Here is a 21,890-nt window from a genome sequence, read left to right on the forward strand (position 1 = left end):
TGACTTGGCCACTGGGACACTAACTGTTACTTGTCTTTCAGCAGGATTTTATTCATCTAGTAGCTCTACTTTTTCCTGTGAATTAGGAGTTATTTTGCAAACTTAGGAGTGCAGGAAGCCAGCATGCCAGGCTGTGTGCAGTGCTGCTCCATGAGCTGTTGGATGCAATAGGGATTTGTTGCAAAAGGGTGATGAAGGACAGGGCAGTCAGAGACTGGTGATCCAGCTCAGAATCCCTCTATGTTCACAGGACACAGCATTCCTGTATTTTCACAGACACCTCCATGTTCCTGCAGGAGCTCCCAACTCATGGGCAAGGTAGTGGGGCTGAGCTGCCCCATTCCTGGCTTGACAGATGTCCCTTCTAGTGCAGGTGGCTGTGCATGGCTTCAGTGACATTTTCCCTTCAGGCAATCTAAAAATCCAACCAACATCCAGCATCTTAAAACCAGCTTACATTTCAGTGAATAAGAATGATGAATGACAAGCTTCCTGTGGGCTGGGCACATCATGGAGGAAGTCCAGCTAATTAGTCCATTAGTCCAGTCTACAGTTTCATTTTGGTTTTTCATATCAGCAACATGACAATCATTATTGAAAAATAAAGATTTACACAAGTATCTTCCTCCTTCCAAAGCTTTAACTCAGACAGAAGCCACCACAGACAGCAGACAGTAGTAGTGCTGGAGGTGGCAGCTAAATCCCTCTTATGTCCATCTTCAGAAAACCACTCATTACCTGATTTCTGTCTTCCTGTTCACAAAGAGCAGCCAGGGCATCCTTTGTTTGTAGGCTCATTTAATGAGGCTCTAGGCTTGGGCACTAAACTAGTCATCAAAGCTCCTACTAAAACACCCACTGCTCCTCATAAGGCAAAAAAGGCCCATGGACCTAAAATATACTCTTTATTCTAAAAGTGACTGACAACATCCACAGGAGGAAAAACAGCAGAGGACAGCTGCTTTTAGAGGCACACCATCTACTACTGGAATAAACATTTTTACTGTCTCTCTGCAGTTTAAATCACAAGTTTTAAATCTCGCGTTGTAGCTAAGAGCCATTATAAGGCAAACAGTGTGCAGAGGAGGTAGCTGGAACTTTCGTGCATTTGGGGGGCTATTAATATCCAAGTGATTGAGAAGGGTCAAGAAAGAATGGCATCGACCAAACCTGAATCTTAACATTGCATTTTTACTTTCTGTGGTATTTAAAAAAAGGGCAGAGGGATGTAGCTGTTTCTCGAAAGTGCAGTGATGAATAGGCTGAAGATGGACTCTGTTCCTTAAGATCTAAATTGGAATTAAGCCCAGTTTTCAAAATGGCAAAATACGGCAGGAGCAGTGCCACTAATATATAAGTAGAACTGAGCTGGGCAGTTCAGAAACACATCTTAAAAAAGGAAGATACAGTTGAAAAACTCAAACATGCTGAGACTGTAGCCAATTTCCAGATAGTAACTCACACAATGGATAGGCTACTTATCATGTGCTGACATTTTCTGAACAGGTTTTAAAGGTTAAATAGATTTTGAACCCATTCACATTTGTCTGACAATTTTATGAGAACAAAAATGAAAAGAACAGAATTTTAACTACGGTCCAACATGTTTGTTTAGGGTTTAGCATCAGACCACAAGTTTTGCACTACAGGTTTTCAGATGGTGAAATGTGACTGTTCTTGGAACCCTCAGTCACTTATGCTGTTGATTGATTTTATTTAAATAGCCAAAAAGAATTGACACGTATTTTATTGAGCACTTTAAAAGACAACAAGAGATTCACTGCAGCAAGTCATACTTTTAAATACAAAGGGGAATTAGTAAAAATTTAGGTACATATGCAACATGAAACATGAATATGTGGCTTTCAGGAGCTTTGAATTTTAAACACTGAGAACTCTACTTACATCAAACAGTTCAAACACATACACATCACAAAATCTTATTATTGCACTACAGCTCCTTGTCGGTAACACATAATGCACAATGTGCACTTGCATTGCCCACATAAAAACCATCAGCAACACATCAGCACGGCCACACAGAATCTAGAAAAGGTCAGAGGGGTTATAGGTTTGCTGGCAGAAGTATGGCAGTAAAATTCAGCAATTTGGACCACCACTATCCAACACAAGCCCTGTTTCTTGCTGGTAGTGCAACAGATATTAGGACTGCAGCTGTGCTGCTGTCCTGTGTAGAGGTAGCTTCATACTATAGCTTTAAAGACTTGTTTTAAAATAAGGCTTGTCTTGGCAGAAAGCCATACAATAACTAAAGAGCGGTAGAAATACTAGCCCAAAGTATAGTATGGCAGTACTTTTGGATCCACTTGCTCAGTAACAGCTGCTAAATTCAAGTAGGTGCACTCCTTGAAATCTGATGCAGCACACAGAGAGTTCTGTGCAAAAATGGTAACACTTCTGTTTCCCCCTCATCCACAGCCATATGGAGAATGCTAGCAGACAAGATCACAACAGTGGGTGACACAGAGGAACTGGAAAAGGGAAGTCTTACCTAGCTATAAAAGAAGTTCTGCTTTGTTTAAAAAGAGAGCTTGGAAGAGGTGAGAGGCAAATCATTTCAGTTACACAAACAAATCAGCGTATAACATTTGTGAAACATACACACTGCTACTGTGGTGCTTCACCCATCTCTCACCTTAACTCGTATCTAAAATTTCAAGACAGTGGTCATTTTAATACTCATTGAAGACTCAGGTCCTGGGCTAGGGGGACAACATTAAAGCTCTCTCTAAAGACTCCAATGACAAAGCAGGAGAGTTTTCCAATTCAACAACACTCCTCCTTGTCTGTTCCAATCCACTTCAGTATCTTATCTTTAATCAAAATAGTCACAGGGTGTGTAGGGAGAACAACCTTTCATCATATTTCCATCTACCTCACCTTGGCTATTGGGTGCTTGGCTGAGCTGAGGCATCCAGGTGCTACTGTAACACAAGTAAGACAGTATTTTCAAGTGTGGTTTGGAAAACAGCACAACTAATATTGTGTTTGATACTACAAACATATTGAAAAAACCTCCACATAAAAATATTACGAAACAACTTCAACGAGGCATTGCAAAAATGGAATAAACTTCACTGATCTTCAGTCCAAAACTCCAAGGCAGATTTATTAGACACTAAGACCAAAATAATGGAGAGAAATGAAAATAACGTTTAGCTTATATATTATTTGTTTAAAAAAGTGTTAAGACATTATTAACTTATTAATACATAGAAAATTCAAAATTCCTAATATTTACAGTACCCCCTTATACTAAGCCTGTTTGTAGTTTCATTTCCACCAGTGCCAAATACTTAATGCCCAGACATGAATGTTGGTATGACTAACCAAGATATCTCAGGCTGAACAGAGCAACCTCTATTTTTCCCATGAAGACACAACCAATACCAGTGGCCAGTCACCACCTGGTACAGATTAACCAGACTCATTAAAAAACTGCATCTTCAACCCCCTTTTCCAGGGCAGAGAGCCCAGAGTTACCTTAAACTCCAGAACTGAGATGGCCCCTCCCAGCAGAGCAACACTTCAGGATGCAATGTGGCCATCTCTTTTTGTTACCTGCAGGGTTATGTTTCCCATCCCTGTACAGTATGGCATGAGCTCTTTCCAGCTGCCAGCTTCAACTGCATTCAATGCATGTCACTTGTAAACTCATGACGGAAATTTTTTGTTCTTGTTGTTCCTTGTGTGTGATTTGTTTGGGAGGTTTTTTAATAAATAATGAAAGTCTACAACATGCTATTTCAGGCATATGACTCCTGATTATTATTTATCAAATAGTCTGTAAACCAGTTTGGCCTCTGGGGAACTGTCAGACGATGAAGACTGTTGCTTTCAAAGAGCAGAACCTTGCGCTGAGCGCAGTGAAGGCAGAGGAGCCTTCCCGCAGAATGGAGCTCCTGCCTCCTGCAGCAGGGCAGCATCAGCAGGAAGAATCTATCAGTCTTTGGCGGAGTCTTTTGCCTTCTCTTGGATTCACGTTGCCACTTGCATCACGGTCTGTCAAAACTAAAAAGAAAGTAAATCTTTAGCAGTGAATGAGCCATAAAACCACTCAACATCCTCTAGTGTACAAAGGAACTGCCACCAGGCTCGTGCTGCACTGCTGTCCAGCGCTGCCTCCAGCTGCTGCTGGCTGTCCGGATGTAGTACCCAGTCACAGGATGCTCTGTGCACCTCCTGCCCAGAGACAGCATCTACCCTGGTTTGTTAACACGGTTACTAATTAAAATGTGCTGATGCCACTAGGGACAGAAGAAAAGATGGTGGGCCATGGGTGAAGCCTTGCTGATGGGTGGTGAAGCCTTCAGCTGCCCCCAGGCAAGAGAGGGCTACACCACACAGCTGATCACGAAACAGCAGCTTTATTCTGCAAAGCATTTTAACAGAGCTTCAACCATGAATTTGTTCTGTTCTGAACAAAAGTAAATCTTTTAAGTGTTTTCGTGAGATAAAACAGTATCAAAAGTTCTGCTTTCAGAAAAAAATGAGTCAGATTTTCTATTAACTTTCTCAGCCACTTGAGCAGAGACCTCCACCTTAGGCTTTTATATTCTATCAAAATGCACCCACCTGTTATTTCATAAGGGAACACATTTACAAGGAAAACTATTCTGTCAGAATTACTCCCAACTGCTGTACTAGAGCTGGCTGCCAGAAATGCTTCTTCTGGTTCGAAAATAATTCTCCTTATATAAATTGACTTCTCCTCCAAATGTCAAGCCACCAGAACTGCTTGACCTAAGTACAAAGGAACAGCTAGCCCTGGATACTGCTGCTTCTTTTTTATTAAGTGTAGGGCACAGCTTTCTCAAGAGAAAATAGATTTTTTACTGCCTTTGAAACAGGTCTTTAACATGCCCCAAGCATTGTGCTCACCTACTCAGGTCAGCTGCTAAATGTTTTAAAGCATCATCACTTTGATGAGTGAAGGACTTTTTAAAACCTTTTGTTTTATGCCTCTCCCTGGATATTTGGCTTCTCTAATTCTGCACTTGAGGATGGAACTGAAAGCACAATTAAGATATCCCACAGTTTTTAGGACAGGATCCTAGACTATATCTTATCCAGGAGGGATTGCTCAGAGCCTATCATGTCTGTGAACTGATGGAATATCCAGAGAACCTTAGCACCAATCCAGATTGACTCAGACCATTTTCGCAAAAATCACTTTACATGCAATATTCCCTGCTCTCTGTGTAAGACCAAACAGGAGTGTGTTCACTGGCCCCATTCTCACTTCCCTTCTTCTGTCCTCTTCTCTTCCTCTGCAGCAGCATTTCTGACCATGACTTATTTTTATATTCAACTAAGACTTCTGCCAAAGCCTGAATGAGAAGCAGAAGCAGCAGTTACTACACTTTGGGGGTAATTTCTGAAAAAATGTCCTGAAACCACCAGCTTTCTCACTGGAGCCTCTTCAAGTACAACCTACTGTAGACCAATCTAGTGCTCTTCTACTGTTTTGGTGCTAGAGCAGAGATGTCAGCAAGGACCCACAACTTAACAGACACTTCAGGGTGTAGCCTGTGTCATTGACTTGCAAGACCACAATCTTCTGGCACAGATGTGAGGTTATAGCAGTTACAGTGCAGACAACGTAGCACAGACTAAGTAGGTCCATTGTCTTACAGAATAGATTAAAATGGTTTTGGTAGGAATACATTTCTAGATCAGCTTACCTTGTAGCTCTGTTGCATCTTTTTCCAGCTCTCCTGTAGTTTCTTCAGCCTTCTCCAACTCAGCTGTCCCTGGCTTCCCATCTATTGTATCAGTCTTAATAGTACCAAGGTTTACCAAAAGCTGCATGACATCAAACTTCTCAGAAACTGCAATGTTCTCTAGCACTTTGAGGCATTTAAATGATTTAAGTTCACTCACATTTTCCTCAAGAAAGAGGAGGTAAAGGCTTAAGTCATCAAAACACTTTGACTTCAGCTTCAGAACATCAAAAGTTGGCAGGATTTCATACACTTTGAGGATACCTGAGTTCCATCTCCATGGAACAAACATTGCATACACTACCAGTGGCATCACTAGCAGATAGACTATCAGGTTAATATAACTGAGTACCTTGAAGACACCAACAGCAATAAGCTTGCACTGAACCACTTCTGGAACAGTTGTGTCATTCTTTAAGATTCCAGTTTTGATAGTGCAGAGAAACTCATCACTCAAAGAGGAGAGACTAATGTAGTAGCCCAGGTAGAGGCACGCAATGAAAATAATTACTAGTGTGAGTAAACGGCAGGTAATGTATTTAATTATTAAACATTTGGAATTCTTCTTAGTCTTCAGGTACTGCTCCACAATTGGGTATTTAAAGTAGCTTTCTGATATTTCCCACAAACTGGAAAAGAGACAAAAAAGACCAAATCATACAGAGCAGATGCTGCAGCATTCATGTACCTCAAAATGAATGAAATCTACTTTTCTAAAATAGACACAAGATTGGAATCCCTCTTAAAATCACAGAATTACAGAATGGCTTGGGGTTGCAAGAGTTCTTTAAAGACCATACACTTCCAACCAAGTCCCTCCCCTCTGCTGTGGGCAGGGACACCTTCCATTGGACCAGTTGCTCAAAGCCCCATCTAGGCTGGCCTTGAACACTTCCAGAGATGAGGCATCCACAACTTGTCTGGACAACATGTACCAGATTCACCACACTCACAGAGAAGAATTTTTCCCCAATATCTAATCTGAACCTGCTTTCTTTCAGTTTAAAGCCATTCCATCTTCTCCTGTCACTGCATGCCTCTCTAAAAACTCCTCCAGCTTTTCTGTAGATCCCCTCTAGGTACTGAAAGGCTGCAATGTGGTCTCTCCAGTCCCTTCTCTTCTCCAAGCAGAACAACCCCAGCTTTCTCAGCTTGTCTTCGGAGAAGTGTTCCAGCCCTCTAATCATCTTGGTGGCCATCTCTGGCCCCGTTCCAACAGGTTCACATCTTCTTTTGGGGTAAATCAAGGGTAGTTTTACTGGAGTCATTAAGACCAACAGAATAACACATAAATGAAGACTACTGACACTCTAATACAGAAAAGTCACTTAAGAGTCAAAAGAGCTCAAACATTGGAAAACTGAAAAATAGTACAGCCCTCATGGCAAAAAAAAATATTTTTGTTCTTTTCCAATAGAAAACAGGTCTAGTAAGCAAACACATGAGGAAAAGCAGACTCCCCAAACACTTGTTTAATAGTAGAACACTGGAAAGCTTTTTACTTGCCAAGACCTAACTCCACATTTTAAACAACATACCTAAGTCCCCATTGTACCTCCACAGGCAGAGAGAAACAAGTACCCTGACACAGAAGGAAACAGAAACTGGATCTAATCAGAATAGAGCACCAATTTGATCAGAGAGGGAGGGGTTGCTTTTGGTGTTTGTTTTTCTGTGTTTTTTTTTCTTTAACCAGAAACTTTGCAGATGTAGATGTCAAAGGACAGGAGATGACAAGTAACTGTCTCACAGTGTGCAAGAATACTGAGAACTGAGGACTGCAGCATCTCTCTTTTCTTATGCTGCAGTGGGTAAAACTACTTAACGCCTACTACAGCTAATGAAATTAGAATGTCTCAGATAGTTAGCAATCTGAAGAGCTCATGAAATGTTTTCTTTGAAAAAAGAAAGATGTAAGTTCCAGGTCCAAGTGCCCACAGTAATAATTTCAGGTATCTTCTTTTTTTTAACCAAATTTGAGTGTGTCAGGTCACCATTTAAATCTTTGCAATAAATTTCTAAGACAGTACAGATGTCACATCTGTTAAGAACTTGAGAAAAAGAGCAAAGAAAGCCAAGCCCCAGCATCTTACCTCTGTGTCAAGTTCTCACTAACAGCTGGAACCAAGTCAGTTGGGTCCCTGGGGTCTCCGCTGCGAATGCTATTAGCAGCTTTGATTGCCCTGTTATAGGCTTTGTCAAGTTCTTCCATAATAAATTTCAGGTCTGAGGAAAGGTGAGGTGCTGCGGTGAAGCGCCAGAACAGACATGGTAGATACAGCAGGATAGCAACGAGCAGAAGGATGTACGGGAAGAACTGAAAGCAGAAAAAAAGTCCTCATTAACCTTAATCTGTGTATAAAATAAGTCAGCCAATCATTCCAGGTAAGTATTAGGTTCCCTATACGCCTATTAAATTCCCTAACATTTTATTTAAATGCTTTTAGTAAAACCCATTTTTATGTTTTTTGGGATATGCAGGGAAGGAAAATCTCTTTCCAGACAGCTCCAGTAACCTTACCATTGCTTAGACGTTGTTCCCACAAAAAACAGACAAAAAAACCAGCAAGAAACAAACAAAAGCAGAATACAGTTACTATGATCTTGACAACATTTACATTGCACATTCAGAACTGCACTGCACAAGCTGACACTGAGAAAGCATCAACCTGGGCAACAACAAATAAAAAAGCAAAGCAGCTATCAGAGAGACTGACTGGAAGAATAGGACAGTGTCACACTCCCTTCCAGATGGGTCATTACTGTTCATAGCAATGAGAATGCTCCGAACAGCAGCAAAATCTCTCCTGCTTTCATAAGCTGTCAGGAGGTTAATGGATAGATCCGTTATCGCTCTGCATCTGCCTGCAAACACATGTCTCTTCAGAGTGCCTGACATACAGTAACTTAAAGGATGCAAGTTTGGTTGTCATATTTCAGAGTATTTATTTTCAGGTAACTCCTAAATGGAAACCAATACACAGCACTAGAATGGTCTGGTGTTTATGCAGCACTGAGAAGTCAGCCTTTACACAGTCTCTATTGCTTATGAAAAGGGCTGGAGCAGGTATAAAATAAAACAGTTTGAAGTCTTTCCATCTTCCTTCTTACCCATAAGCAAGCAGGATTTTTTCATGAGATTTTACCTGTAATTCCTTACAGATGCTGGGAAGATGGTATTTTCCATCTCCTGTGACATTATATTCAAGGTGTACAATCATATATGACATTACCCTTACAGAGATACAATGTAAGATCTGGTCAGACAAGAAAAGAGTTAATGAAATGTACTGCCAATTCAGCCAAACTCTAATTCATTACATTTAACTTTTGATAGCAAGCACACAACTCAAATCTAGCATCAGTTCCTAAGGAATTTTAAATTAGTCGTGATGACCAAGTATGAAACAGATGTAAGGTATCTTAAGTGTTACAGCCATGTGCACATGCCCACTCACTGAAGAAGCCAGTGGAGAATTTTAGAGGAAACTTGGACTGAAGTCATTAAAAAGTGCAAGTGGAAAAGCACCACTTACATTTGTAGGTATTTAACAAGATAAGAATCTGGACCTAATATTACTGTGTTAACTTGTGTTTGCATTAATCAAGAGAGATTAAAGTTTTGAATGCACAAAATATGTAATTTTATGTTACTGAACATTTTATTCAGGAAAGTTACTTCTAATATCATCTGCCATTAAAGCAAAATCCTCTGTTATTACTGATAGTAGGAATGCACGTGATGTATTCCATCATAAAAACTGATGCCCTTTAGCCACAGCAAGCCCATGAAAACTGTCTAGAGCTCTGCCTTATCACCCCTCTACCCTCTTTGAACACAGCAGATAACCTCAGGTCATCTTCTTTTTTCCAGATGGTCTTTCCAATTGAGATATGAAGCTCTGGGCATGTCCAACATGTTTTTGTAAACATCTCATCAACTCAAGCCCAACAGTACAAGAATCTGCTCTCTGTATTTATGTCTGCGGACAATGCCACCAGGTCACACAGGTCTGAGTCTTGGATGCCTTTGCCTACCCAAAGTTTTATGGTTTCATGTCCAGGCTCTGTCAGTTCTCTGAATTCTGTATTATTTAGAAATTGCTGCAAAGCCTGTTTGACTTCACCCACTTCTGTGTCATACTTCTGAGCTTTCTTCCACTGGTTCCAGGTGGGGGAAGAAACAACAAAGAAATACCCGATTTAGTAAAGAGAAACCTTACATTGGTTTATACCACCTGGATTTACTACTCACTCATTCAAAAGTTCACAGGCATCAGGAGATTTATGAATTCCCTTTCTGATCCTCCAAATGCCATCAACAGTATCCCATTAATCCTTGAGATTTCTTTACCACAAAGCCTAACAACAAATATGGCGAGAGGCAAGATAGTGGACACACTGAAGTCACAGCCCCAAACCTCAGCTGAACCTCATAGTCTCCTTCTCTTCCTTTATACCTTGAAAGACTGTGAGTACATTCTGCCCTTGTGTAGCAAATTGGCATCAAACCTCTTTTGCTGCCTCCAGAACTCCCATCTGCCCTGCCTCATTAGGCTGTTGCCTGAAGAAAACCAGCCTCTGCCAACTCTTGCATCTCCTCCTTTCCCCAGCTCTTTCACTACTGCCTCTTCACCTGGAAGCATCACACTGCTGGGGCAAAGGCCCACTTGCCATGCGTTTGCTGAGCTTCCCCTTGCCAGGCTCTCATCGCTCCCAAAGCTGTAGCTTATGGCAGCCTGAGAAAACACTATGCAGCTCTTTTCTGAATGGTCTCAAAACCAGAGCAGCAGCGAGACCATTAGTCCAGCTCCTTTTGTTTGGAAACAAAAGCCTGTATTTGTCAGCCCTTCCACAGCACTTGATGCAGGACTATATCCTTGTTGGATTCTGTCTTTTCTGAAAATGAAAGATACACTTGTTCTATTTGCTAACAGTAGGCTTGGATAACTATCAAATTGTTTTGAATCATTAAAATTTAAGGCCTTGAACCGAAAGGCAGAAGTGAAAATGCAAAGTGGCACTAGAAAACAGACTGTTTCTGAGAAACAGACTTGGATTATCTGGCTGATCTCACAACATTTTACAGTCACACATAATGACTTTCCATTTTAAGATGAGGGCTCCATGGTACTCATGCATAGATGACCATGTGCCATCCACTTTTTTTTCGTGGTTTATGGTTTTATGATTTGCTTCCAAGGCACCAAATACACAAGGAGGAAATGCTACTTCAGTCTTGGTTAGTTTGCAGGATTAAAGTTAAATGGGAAGTGTCACTGATCTCAAGTACTGCACAGTTGAAGATAAGCCAGAGAAAATACTGGCCTAGAAGTAAAACTCAGGTTTTTATTTGCTGTGTAGTTATCGAGTTCCTTTTCAACACCAAGTTCACAATTTTGGATGTAAGATAGTGTGTGACTGCAAAACTGAAGAAAGGTCCTCTGAAAGCAGATTACAATAGATACATAAAAATAGATAAAACATCCTATGGCTCGAAATGCTCCTTTCTGAACTTCATTAGTGAAAGTGCATTGAGGGCTACAGCACCTCTTCAACCTGGACACTCAGTCTTCACTGCTCCCCAGCTGCAAAGAGAAAAGGACAGGCAAAAGCTCATCGAGTTTGAGACTCAAAAACAGAGTAGCAGAGCTTCAACTCGGCTAATTTGAGATTCTGGAAGGTACTAGCACAGATACTGTGTGATTAATATTCAGTATGAGACAGACAAAACGAGAAGTGCATGCACAAGGAACTCAAACGGCAGTTATCTGTTTGTTTTCTGTAAGTATTGCTGAGTTCCTGAAAGCTAAAGACAAACGAAGCAGGTTCTCCTGCCTTGCTTGCCCCTTAGTCTGACAGCACACTGGGTGGGCCTGCAGGCTCCCATGGAAGTAGAGCACTAGGAAGCCAAGAGTTCACTGCCCCTTGTTCTGTACTGTAGCAGTTCATTTCACTTGACAAGCTCTGTGTACATTTCAGGCCGTTTAAGTAGATTTGTTTGTAATCAGCTTACTTTTCAGCTAGAAAGTGTGCACAGGTATAGAAGTGTTCCAATAATCCATTTGCATAAGCACATTAGATGCTGGAATCACAAACCTGTCTTTTAAAGATGCATTAGCACCACACTCTCCTGAAGGTGAAAGATAAAATCAGGCTAAGACAAAATACTCTGCCAAGTAACATCGCCAGTTTCAACTGCGCTAAAATGCAGTAAATACCCAGCAAATAAGTTAAAAGGGCATTTACAAAACTTCTTTATAACCTCAAGTAAGCTTTTGGATGATAAAAGAAATATAGATGGTGTTGGTGGAGTGACACAAAAGGCATTTTCAAGGACCAAGTCCACAGAAAGCTTGACAAGGTCTGGATAAAGATGGTTGGCAGAAGGTGGAAACCACTTCAATGGCATTTAGAAAACTACAGTTTTCTAGTTTTACTGCAACTTCAGCCCTTATTTCCTCTAGGCAAACACTATACAAGTGACTGCAAGCATTCTGACTTCTACACACCTGACCATGGTCAAAGAGTAACTTTAAGTACAATAGCACAATGCTGTAAGCTGCACAGAACTGGATAACAGCTTTGAGAAAATTAATTAGCAGACAGGATTCAATAAAGTAGGAACCACTGAAGTCTCTTAATTTACTTGACATTAAAACATATGAACATGGTGAAGTGTCTGCCTCTTCAGTTCCAAATTTCTATTTGATACTGGGAAGAGCTTAAGCAAAGGCACTAATTCTCAAACAGGTTAATGACATGTTTCCAGAAGTTAAGGTGTCATCTGGATTCGATCCTAATTCTGTTGGTGACAATGGGAGATGTCTCATTGGTGTTCAGCAGAAACAGCTATAAAAAACTCATCATTCTGATTGAACTGATTCCAACTGAATCTCAAACCACACCATATCCCACCTGTTACATACTTTCTGTTTTGATATAGCTTAAAAACAGATTTCTCCAGTTTCAATTAGCTGAAGCCATACTTACCAATGGGAGGCTGTGATGGTTCCAACCAGCTTATTCTGGACTTTGGGGGACAGATGGCAACTTGGTTGTCAAAGGCTGGCTGGAATGGTGGCCCAGACCTCTTGCTGGTATACAAATACAACTATAAGTCAATCATTGTACTCTACACACAGTGGGCAGCCCAGGGCCTGTTGAGGTTTCCTGCATGGCAGCTGCATGCCAGGTTCTTCCTTTGAGAGGTTACTGCTCAAGGTTCAGAGATTCCTTGCCGTAACACATAGTCAGAAAGTGATTAATAGCAATGCTAAACCTTGAAATTTTAGCTAAGTGATATAAAGGATTGACTGTGTACACATAACCCTATAAACATACACTGTTGTCCAAGCCTGGGACTAAATCTGAATCTAGTCACTAAGTCTGAACTCCCCTCTGAGAAGGAGTTAAGGGGGGGGGGTGTCTTTCTGGACCTCGTGACTCAACAGAAATGTCTCCCTAACAGTTCTATCTGATTCTCTCCTCCATGCACTAAATAAGTTCATCTTCCCACTGAATCTTGTTAAACCACTGTCCCATTTACCATTGAACTATGTTAACTCACTCTTTTATATCAACAGATGGTTGCTTCTCTCTTAAAAGTGAAGTGCATGACTCCATCTGCAACAGACTGAAGTAGCTCTAACACTGCACTCTCTAAGAATTGTTTATAAATGCATCTGCATTCAGGTGTTCTTGCTCTGACAGCCTTTAATCCCTCTGGGTAGGGCTTACAGGTGAAACATGAGGAGTTCTCAGTCAACTAAGAAGTTTTACAAATACTGAGTAACTAGAACCAGATAACAATCATGATTATAACTACACCATCAATATAACTAGTAAGGGGGTTTTTGGTGTATTCACAGATAAGTAATTCAAAGAACAACTCACAGGTCCATAGCAAACCTTCCTTCTGTTACAAAAACTGAGGGGTTTTGACAACTGAAGTTTCATTTCATGCATACAAAGACTGCAGAGTCACTCTATGCATGCAATGCTTTCACCAGGTCCCATAGAACTTGCCCTGCCCTTTGACAGAGATCTGAGCCAGATGACTGACCTCTCTTGGTTGTGCCACATTTCAGGGCTGTAAAGAGGTCATTGTTCAATGCTCAACTACTCCTCAGCTTACTTGGTTGCTGCCATGTCTGGTGGCTTTCAAGCGCCAGTAAGATGATGCTCAGTGTTCTCCTGCACGAGTTTTTATAAACTTCTCTGGGCACTATGAACTAAAAAGGCTTCACAGTGAAGTCTCCTCCTCCACCAGACTGCAAGGACTGCCCACACACAGTGGCCAAAAGCTTATCTCTGTTCCAGTTAAGGATCAAGAAATGTTTTAGCAAAATAAGTCGCCAGGTGGAGCACTATTTTTTTAGAGACAATAAGCAAACTATTTGCATGAAGAGTAAATGTGTAACTTCTCCATCCCCCATCACCACTGTCCGTCTCTATTTACCATTCATCTTTAGAAATAATAACTCTGTTCCAACAGTTCAGATAGACACCACAAACCTCTTAAGGGAATTAAACCTGAATGGAAAACCCCAGAAGAAAACAGAGACAACAGAAGAGTGAAGCCCAACCACAGTAAGTTTCATCAATGACAACCTTGAAGAGGAGTCTTTTCACAGGACTCAAGCATATAATCATTTTGACAGCTCTTTCACTGACAAAGAGGAAGAAATCTTAGCATTAAACTAAGAATACAAGCAGGACCTACCACAGTCTCTTCTTTACATTTATCTGTCTGCAGGTATTTTGTTTATTGAATCGTGCATTTAAGTACAAAATTCATTTTGCTTTCTGCTAAGGGTTATCCAGTGTGAAGAGTTATTCCAGGATCACCGGAAACTTCAGAACTTCTGTTCTCCACAAAGAGAGGTCCTGGGCACCCTCTAGGAGCACACAGACCACTAGAGAGTCAAGGAACCCAGAAAGTTGCAGAGCACTCTTCCTCTCTGTTTCAAAACAAGTTTCCAAACTGATAAATTCAACCATTGGGAGAGATCTCCCAGAGCAGAAAGGACAACCAGTAAAGGTGCCAAGCTTTGGGGATTGCCCAGAACTGAAACAGACATTTTACTGTTCAAAAAACCAAAAAATCTCAGCACAAACTTGTACTCTGAAATAGGAGGAAAATGGGAAGTTTTCAGCTTTTCTGTAATGCAACTGCATTTGATAATCCTTCAGGGGAATGAGATGCTTAGAACAAAATCAGGGCAGGTTGCTACAATTTGTCTTCTTCACTAAAGAACTACCTGATCCTACTTCCTCTCTATACCAGACTGAGCACTGCTCCAGGAGGCAAACCTTTGACAGCACTTCTGAGAGAGCACGGAGATCACGCCATAAGGAAATCCATCCATTTTAATCAGAAATTGGGGCCTACAACCTCATTCTCTCAAAACTGCAATGTAATGCCTCCTTAAACATTTTTTATGGAGGCTTTCCAGCATGCCAATACAGTGAGATACTGAGTCAGAGTATTGCAAAGATGCTGAGATGCTCTGCAAATTCAAGTTCTGCTGTTCAGAAATCAGAAGAGTTTTAAGTGTTTTCTTAAGAAGAACTGGGCCTAACAATCCCTGCTGTGCCTCTGTGTGCATCCTTGCCCTTGCACTGCAGAGTCAGGTCTCCACTGAACACAGGAAGGCTCCCCTTTCTCATTAGCATCGCTGTGCTCCCAAAAGGCTCTGCTCTGCCCATTTTTAAAATGATTATATAGCCAAAATCTGCAGAGCATGGAGCTTGTATGGACCTTAAAGAGACAACAGGAGCAATGCCAGTCTTCATGCAGAACTGATCCCAAGCCATGGAGTAGTGGTAGGCCCGGGATTCAAAGAATAATCACATACCTTTAGATACCACACTGGAAAGCAAAGTTCACTGTTAACAGCTGTAATCACTCCTTCCCTGTAAACTTGCAAAGCACGGAAGCTGATGAACAACTACTAGAAGGGTACTAATTAATACTACCTTCCAAACTGCATCTGCAGCTCCCAATGCCTGGACCAGAAGAGTGGGTGGCTAATCCTGGATCTAGGAGGTTAAGACAGGTATGCAGCCTCTGCTACAGCCTCTGACTCAGCTGTTCAGACGTACTTCCTGCAGGCAGTCTACAGGGTATCTACAAGGAAACGTCACATACCATTAAGCTGTCATGGAGGAACTGCAGGAATTATTGAGAGGGCACTAGTCAGCAAATTAACATGGGTTACGTCATAAAAGTATGACTGATGAAGCTATTTGTCATGGTTGACAAACTAGCAGACTTAGAGCTGTCAGTAGGTGACTGTCACATAAAATACAACATAAAGAATTTGGGTAACAAGAACTCATTCCCTCAAGAGAAAGTGGCAGCAAATGTCCAGGTCTGCAGGTGGAGTTTCCAACCACACAAGCTACCTGCATTGCAAAATGCCCCAGCAGCTTCAACTGGCCTCTGTGGAAGGTCTGGCTGAAGTGAAGTGGAACCCTAACCGAGCAAGGAAGAGTTCAGGTTAGAAACCAAGTCTGGTTTTAATATTCATGAAACATGCAGCTGTTGGGTTGAGGTTTTCAATGGAGACAACTGGGGAAGGCAGTAGTAAATCTTCTGTAAGCGATTTGAGTCAGCAAACAAATCAGAGACAGTCTTAAATAGTCTCTTAGAGAGGATACCACCAGATGATTGAATAATAAAACTCGAGGTTCAGGATATAGCAGCAATACAGGTGCTGCAGGTCCCATACTTGAGCTCCCTTTAATACCAGGTTGTCCTCAGCTCCCAGATGCCCGGGGTTTATTTGCTGGGGCAAGTAATAGAGGAGTGGAGGAAGGCAGCATACAAATTTGCAGAGCCCCAATAGCATTTTATACTTTGGCATCAGCACTGCCTGAGCATGCCGACGCTGCTCTCAAGCTGAGTCAGGTCCAGGCATTGGTATGACATTGACTCAGTTTGTAACTCCTGCCAAAGCTCAGCTAACTGCTTTGAGCCAGTTCAAGTATCTTAGTACTTACTGCACTTTTCACCCATAAAAGAAGACTCTTTCTGTGCATTCACTATGATACTGTTTTCCCTGAAGCAGTGAAATCCAGGTCACAGTTTGCATGGGAACAGCCTGCAGACATGCAGAAGAGCACTCTGAAGACAGGGGTTAAACCTCTTGGTACCAGTGATTAACTTCATCTCTCCCAAAATGCCTACCTGCTGTAAGTCTCTCTCCATACACAACTGTCCAAGTGCAATACACTAAAAATATAAAATGTTCTTATTACCCTGTTGTCCTAAAATAAGCTTCTGATACAAACATTAAGGCAGTTGTTTTGTCCCATATTTCAGTTTTAAAACAGTTCCTGGCTAAAGTCAGGTAAAACGTTCAGCTCCAGGGCAACACAAGCAACATTAACATTACCCTTGCGTCAGTTAACTGGTGACCCTTTATTTAAAAGCAGAAAATATCTTCTCTAGTACTACCGTCTTTGGAAGTATTTGGGAAAAAGAGTTCTAAAAATAGAGAGCCAAGTGAGAGTCAAGGACTACAGCAGAGCAGAGAAGCAAGAAAAATGAGGCAAAGGTAGATTTCTGTGTGAGAATAACTTTTCTAGGAGATGGAGATCTGTACATACTTTATGCAGCCACAGAGGTATGTTTTCCAAGTTGTTCTGGGATGGTTGCTTTTGCTGCACAGCTGCCCAGCAGTAGGAATCCACGTAAGCAGCTTGTCTCCAGGAGAAGGAACTGGGTGCAAAACAGCTTATCTGAGCACCTGGAAAAACAAAGCAAAGGTTATCACATCCTCAAATGATTAAAAAAAAAGGAAGAAAACAAGTTTAGGAAGAAAAGTGTACACTTAAGATTTTATGGCATCCAAAGGTAAAGCAATTGGACAAAACACAGCAGCTCTGCAGGGAAGAGGGTCACTGAGTTCCCACTGCATCCAAAGGGTGTAACTCCCAGAGGGACTCTGCTGTCTCCTAACAGTTGAGAGAGCATATTAGAAGCACCTATCTTTTAGGCCTATTTCCATAAGTTTTGTGAGGAATGTGGCCTCAAAGACCTGTCTCACTTGCACTGTAACTCAGGTTGGCCAAAGAGGAACAAACAGATACACAGTGTGACCAGAGGAGGCTGGTGACCTGAGGCAACAGCTGCCAGCACATACCATGATGCCCAAAAGCACAACCTACAGCTCACACATCTATTGAAATAAGACCTCAAACACCATTCTTGCAACCCGGCAGTGCTTGCAATGATGGAAGGACAAGTTTGGCCCATGGTGCTGCCATTTCTTCTGTACCCCTGCAAATTATTTTGAGGGTTTCAAGTTTTATCTGTGAAAACAAGCACTTCCTCCTGTAACTTCTGGCAGAGAAATTCCAGCACCAGACACCTCCAAAGGATACCAGACACCACCTCATCAATGCAGTGACATGCTGTGCCCAAGATCACGCAATACTGTCAGCCCCACTTACTTCCAGGACCTCTCCAGCTGCCCCATAAGCATCAGCTTAAGATCAGGGGATTGACAGCAAGAGGACCTATTTAGCCAGCCTCAGGCTTAGGGTCATATTCTGCTCTGACCAGCTACAGGCACCAGGTGACTCTTTCCACAGTGTATCTCTAGCAAGGAAGAGTGGTTACTGGACATGGAGTATCAGTGACTCCTCAGATAAAGCCAGTAAAACAGGATGAGGGGGTTCAAGAAAAGCAATTCCCCACATACATACATTTCCTGCAGATTTTCGTAAATATTGAAACAGAACAACCGTTTCATCAAATGATTACACAATGTGGAGATGGCTCTTTCATGAACAACCCTTCCAAGAGCAACTTTCCACACTTTTGTCACTATCCAAAGACCAACAGGGGGAAAATATTGCTACCTGGGTTTCCTCTTGTGCTGGTTTGAAGGTGAACCAGCAAGGGAGAATGAACTCACCACGAGAGAGATTATAAGTCAGAGCTAAAATTTAATAATAATATTATTATAGCAACACTGACACACAAGGGAAATTGCTTTCAACTCACAATACCCCAGCAGTACAACCCAGTGTCCTGGGGCACAAACCCAAGGGGGTTTGTTTGCCCTTGTGCTGAGACCCCTGTGGCTCCCCCAAGTCCAGAGCAAAAGGAAAAGAAAGACCTGTTGGTGCAGGCGAGGGCTGTGGTCTGGGCGAGAGCGGTGATCTCCTGCTGTCGAGGTCCTGCTGCTGCTCTGGATCCGACGAGAAGTCCCTGAGGTCTTCTTACCCATCCCTTATGTACCCTCAGGGAGCACTCAGTCCCTCCCCCTGGGCGGGGACTCACACAATGGGTGATTGACTCTGGGAGCCAGGGGGTGTTGAGCTGTTGATGGCCCATTAGCAGCTCCGCCCCCCTCAGGCTGGGTGTGAAGGTGATAATGGCTCCCTGGGCAGCTGCTGCTAATGGCCCATTGTCCTTGGGGAATGATTAGTGGGGGTAGAATACACAGCTTTGATCACCCCCACACAGGGTTAGCTGGTCCCTCCTGCTGAACTAGGACATTATCCACCCCTTATTCTACTCCATCTAGTCATTCCCAAATTAATCCCCTTTTTACCTATACATATATATATATACATAAATGCAATGAAACATTACAAACTCTTCTCGCTCAAAATTAGGTCCCCTTGTGGTACGCAACGTGTTTCTCCATCTTTTTGCATTACCCACCAAGTGCAACCAGGTCCTTGAGCAAAGACAATCCCTCGGATGGGTTTGCCTTTGTTTGAGGTGGGACTCACCCAAACAGTCTTTCCTAACATACCTCTCATATGGACCACAGGGACTTTATCTCCATCTACAGTATTCAAGAGTTCTGATTGGGCAGGGCCAGCTCGATTGATGGAGCCCCGAGTGTTGACCAACCAGGTGGCCTTTGCCAAATGCAGCTCCCAGTGTTTGAAAGTTCCCCCACCCAACGCCTTCAAGGTTGTTTTCAGCAGTCCATTACATCGCTCAACTTTCCCGGCAGCTGGAGCATGGTAGGGGATATGATACACCCACTCAATGCCGTGCTCTCTGGCCCAGGTGTCTATGAGGCTGTTCTTGAAGTGGGTGCCGTTGTCAGACTCTATTCTCTCTGGGGTGCCGTGTCTCCACAGGACTTGTTTCTCAAGGCCCAGGATGGTATTCCGGGCAGTGGCGTGAGATACGGGGTATGTCTCCAGCCATCCAGTGGTTGCCTCTACCATGGTCAGCACATAGCGCTTGCCTTGGCGTGTTTGGGGAAGTGTGATGTAATCAACTTGCCAGGCTTCCCCATACCTGTATTTCGACCACCGTCCACCATACCATAGAGGCTTCACCCGCTTGGCCTGCTTGATGGCAGCACATGTGTCACAGTCATGGATAACCTGTGAGACACTGTCCATGGTTAGATCCACCCCTCGGTCACGAGCCCATCTGTATGTCGCATCTCTGCCTTGATGACCAGAGGCATCATGGGCCCATCGGGCTAGAAACAATTCACCTTTATGCTGCCAATCCAGATCTACCTGAGAGACTTCAATCTTGGCAGCTCGATCCACCTGTTCGTTGTTACGATGCTCCTCATTAGCCCGGCTCTTGGGTACATGAGCATCTACGTGACGGACCTTCACACTCAGCTTCTCTACCCGGGCAGCGATGTCCTGCCACATCTCAGCCGCCCAGATGGGTTTCCCTTTGCGCTGCCAGCCGGCCTTTCTCCAGCGCTCCAGCCATCCCCACAGAGCATTGGCCACCATCCACGAGTCAGTGTAAAGGTAGAGTCTTGGCCACTTCTCTCGTTCAGCGATATCCAAAGCCAGCTGAACAGCTTTCAGCTCTGCAACCTGACTTGATCCACCCTGTCCTTCAGTCGCTTCTGCAACTCGACGTGTAGGACTCCATACAGCTGCTTTCCATTTCCGGCTTGTCCCTACAATGCGGCAAGAGCCATCTGTGAAGAGAGCATATCGCTTCTCCTCTTCTGGTAGCTGGTTATATGGTGGGGCCTCCTCAGCTCGTGTCACCTGCTCCTCTTCTTCTTCAGAGGACAATCCGAAACTCTCACCTTCTGGCCAGTTGGTGATGATTTCCAAAATCCCAGGGCGATTAGGATTCCCTATCCGGGTTCGCTGCGTGATCAGAGCGATCCACTTACTCCATGTGGCATCAGTGGCGTGATGGGTAGAAGGAGCTTTTCCTTTGAACATCCAGCCCAACACTGGTAGTCGGGGTGCCAGGATGAGCTGTGCCTCAGTGCCAATCACTTCTGAGGCAGCTCGAACTCCTTCATAAGCTGCCAGGATCTCTTTCTCAGTTGGGGTGTAGATGGCCTCAGATCCTTTGTATCCCCGGCTCCAGAATCCCAGCGGTCGTCCTCGAGTCTCCCCAGGTACTTTCTGCCAGAGGCTCCAGGATGGGCCATTCTCCCCGGCTGCAGTGTAGAGCACATTCTTCACATCCTGTCCTGTCCTGACTGGCCCAAGGGCTACTGCATGGGTAATCTCCTGTTTAATCTGCTCAAAGGCTTGTTGTTGTTCAGGGCCCCACTGGAAATCATTTTTCTTCCGTGTCACAAGGTAGAGAGGGCTTACAATCTGACTGTACTCAGGGATATGCATCCTCCAAAAGCCCACGGCGCCTAGGAAAGCCTGAGTTTCCTTCTTGCTGGTCGGTGGGGACATAGCTGCTATTTTGTTGATCACCTCTGTTGGAATCTGACGACGCCCGTCTTGCCACTTCACTCCTAGGAACTGAATTTCCTGAGCAGGTCCCTTGACCTTACTTCGTTTAATGGCAAAACCAGCTCTTAGGAGAATCTGGATTATCTTCTTTCCTTTCTCAAAAACCTCCCCTGCTGTGTTCCCCCATACAATGATGTCATCGATGTACTGTAGATGTTCTGGAGCCTCACCCTTTTCCAATGCAGTCTGGATCAGTCCATGGCAAATGGTGGGACTGTGTTTCCACCCCTGGGGCAGTCGATTCCAGGTGTACTGCACCCCCTTCCAGGTGAAAGCGAACTGCGGCCTGCACTCTGCTGCCAACGGAATGGAGAAAAAGGCATTGGCAATGTCGATGGTGGCATACCACTTGGCTGCCTTGGACTCCAGCTCATACTGAAGCTCCAGCATGTCCGGCACAGCGGCACTCAGGGGGGGTGTGAC

The 21,890-nt window shown here is 43.2% G+C and overlaps 1 protein-coding gene across 2 annotated transcripts in view; it reads right to left on the bottom strand.

The window, feature by feature from the left end:
- Positions 1-1,729: 1,729 nt before the first annotated feature.
- The window catches only part of PANX1 (pannexin 1), a 37,334-nt gene continuing 17,173 nt past the window's right edge, over positions 1,730-21,890 (bottom strand). The window contains exons 2-6 of one of the 2 annotated variants that reach the window (XR_011697863.1): positions 17,361-17,500; positions 7,838-8,061; positions 5,706-6,373; positions 3,505-4,032; positions 1,730-3,139 (exon numbers count right to left, since the gene is read on the bottom strand). Coding sequence is in view for 1 of the 2 variants with exons in the window: in XM_071555650.1 (XP_071411751.1) it covers positions 3,947-4,032; positions 5,706-6,373; positions 7,838-8,061; positions 17,361-17,500 (1,118 nt within the window). In the remaining variant the exon portion in view is untranslated. Of the gene's footprint in view, positions 4,033-5,705; positions 6,374-7,837; positions 8,062-17,360; positions 17,501-21,890 lie in introns of both variants that reach the window. The other variant, XM_071555650.1, reaches the window with a different exon arrangement.

Source organism: Pithys albifrons, chromosome 1 (assembly GCF_047495875.1).
Source record: "Pithys albifrons albifrons isolate INPA30051 chromosome 1, PitAlb_v1, whole genome shotgun sequence".
Lineage (NCBI taxonomy): Eukaryota > Metazoa > Chordata > Aves > Passeriformes > Thamnophilidae > Pithys > Pithys albifrons.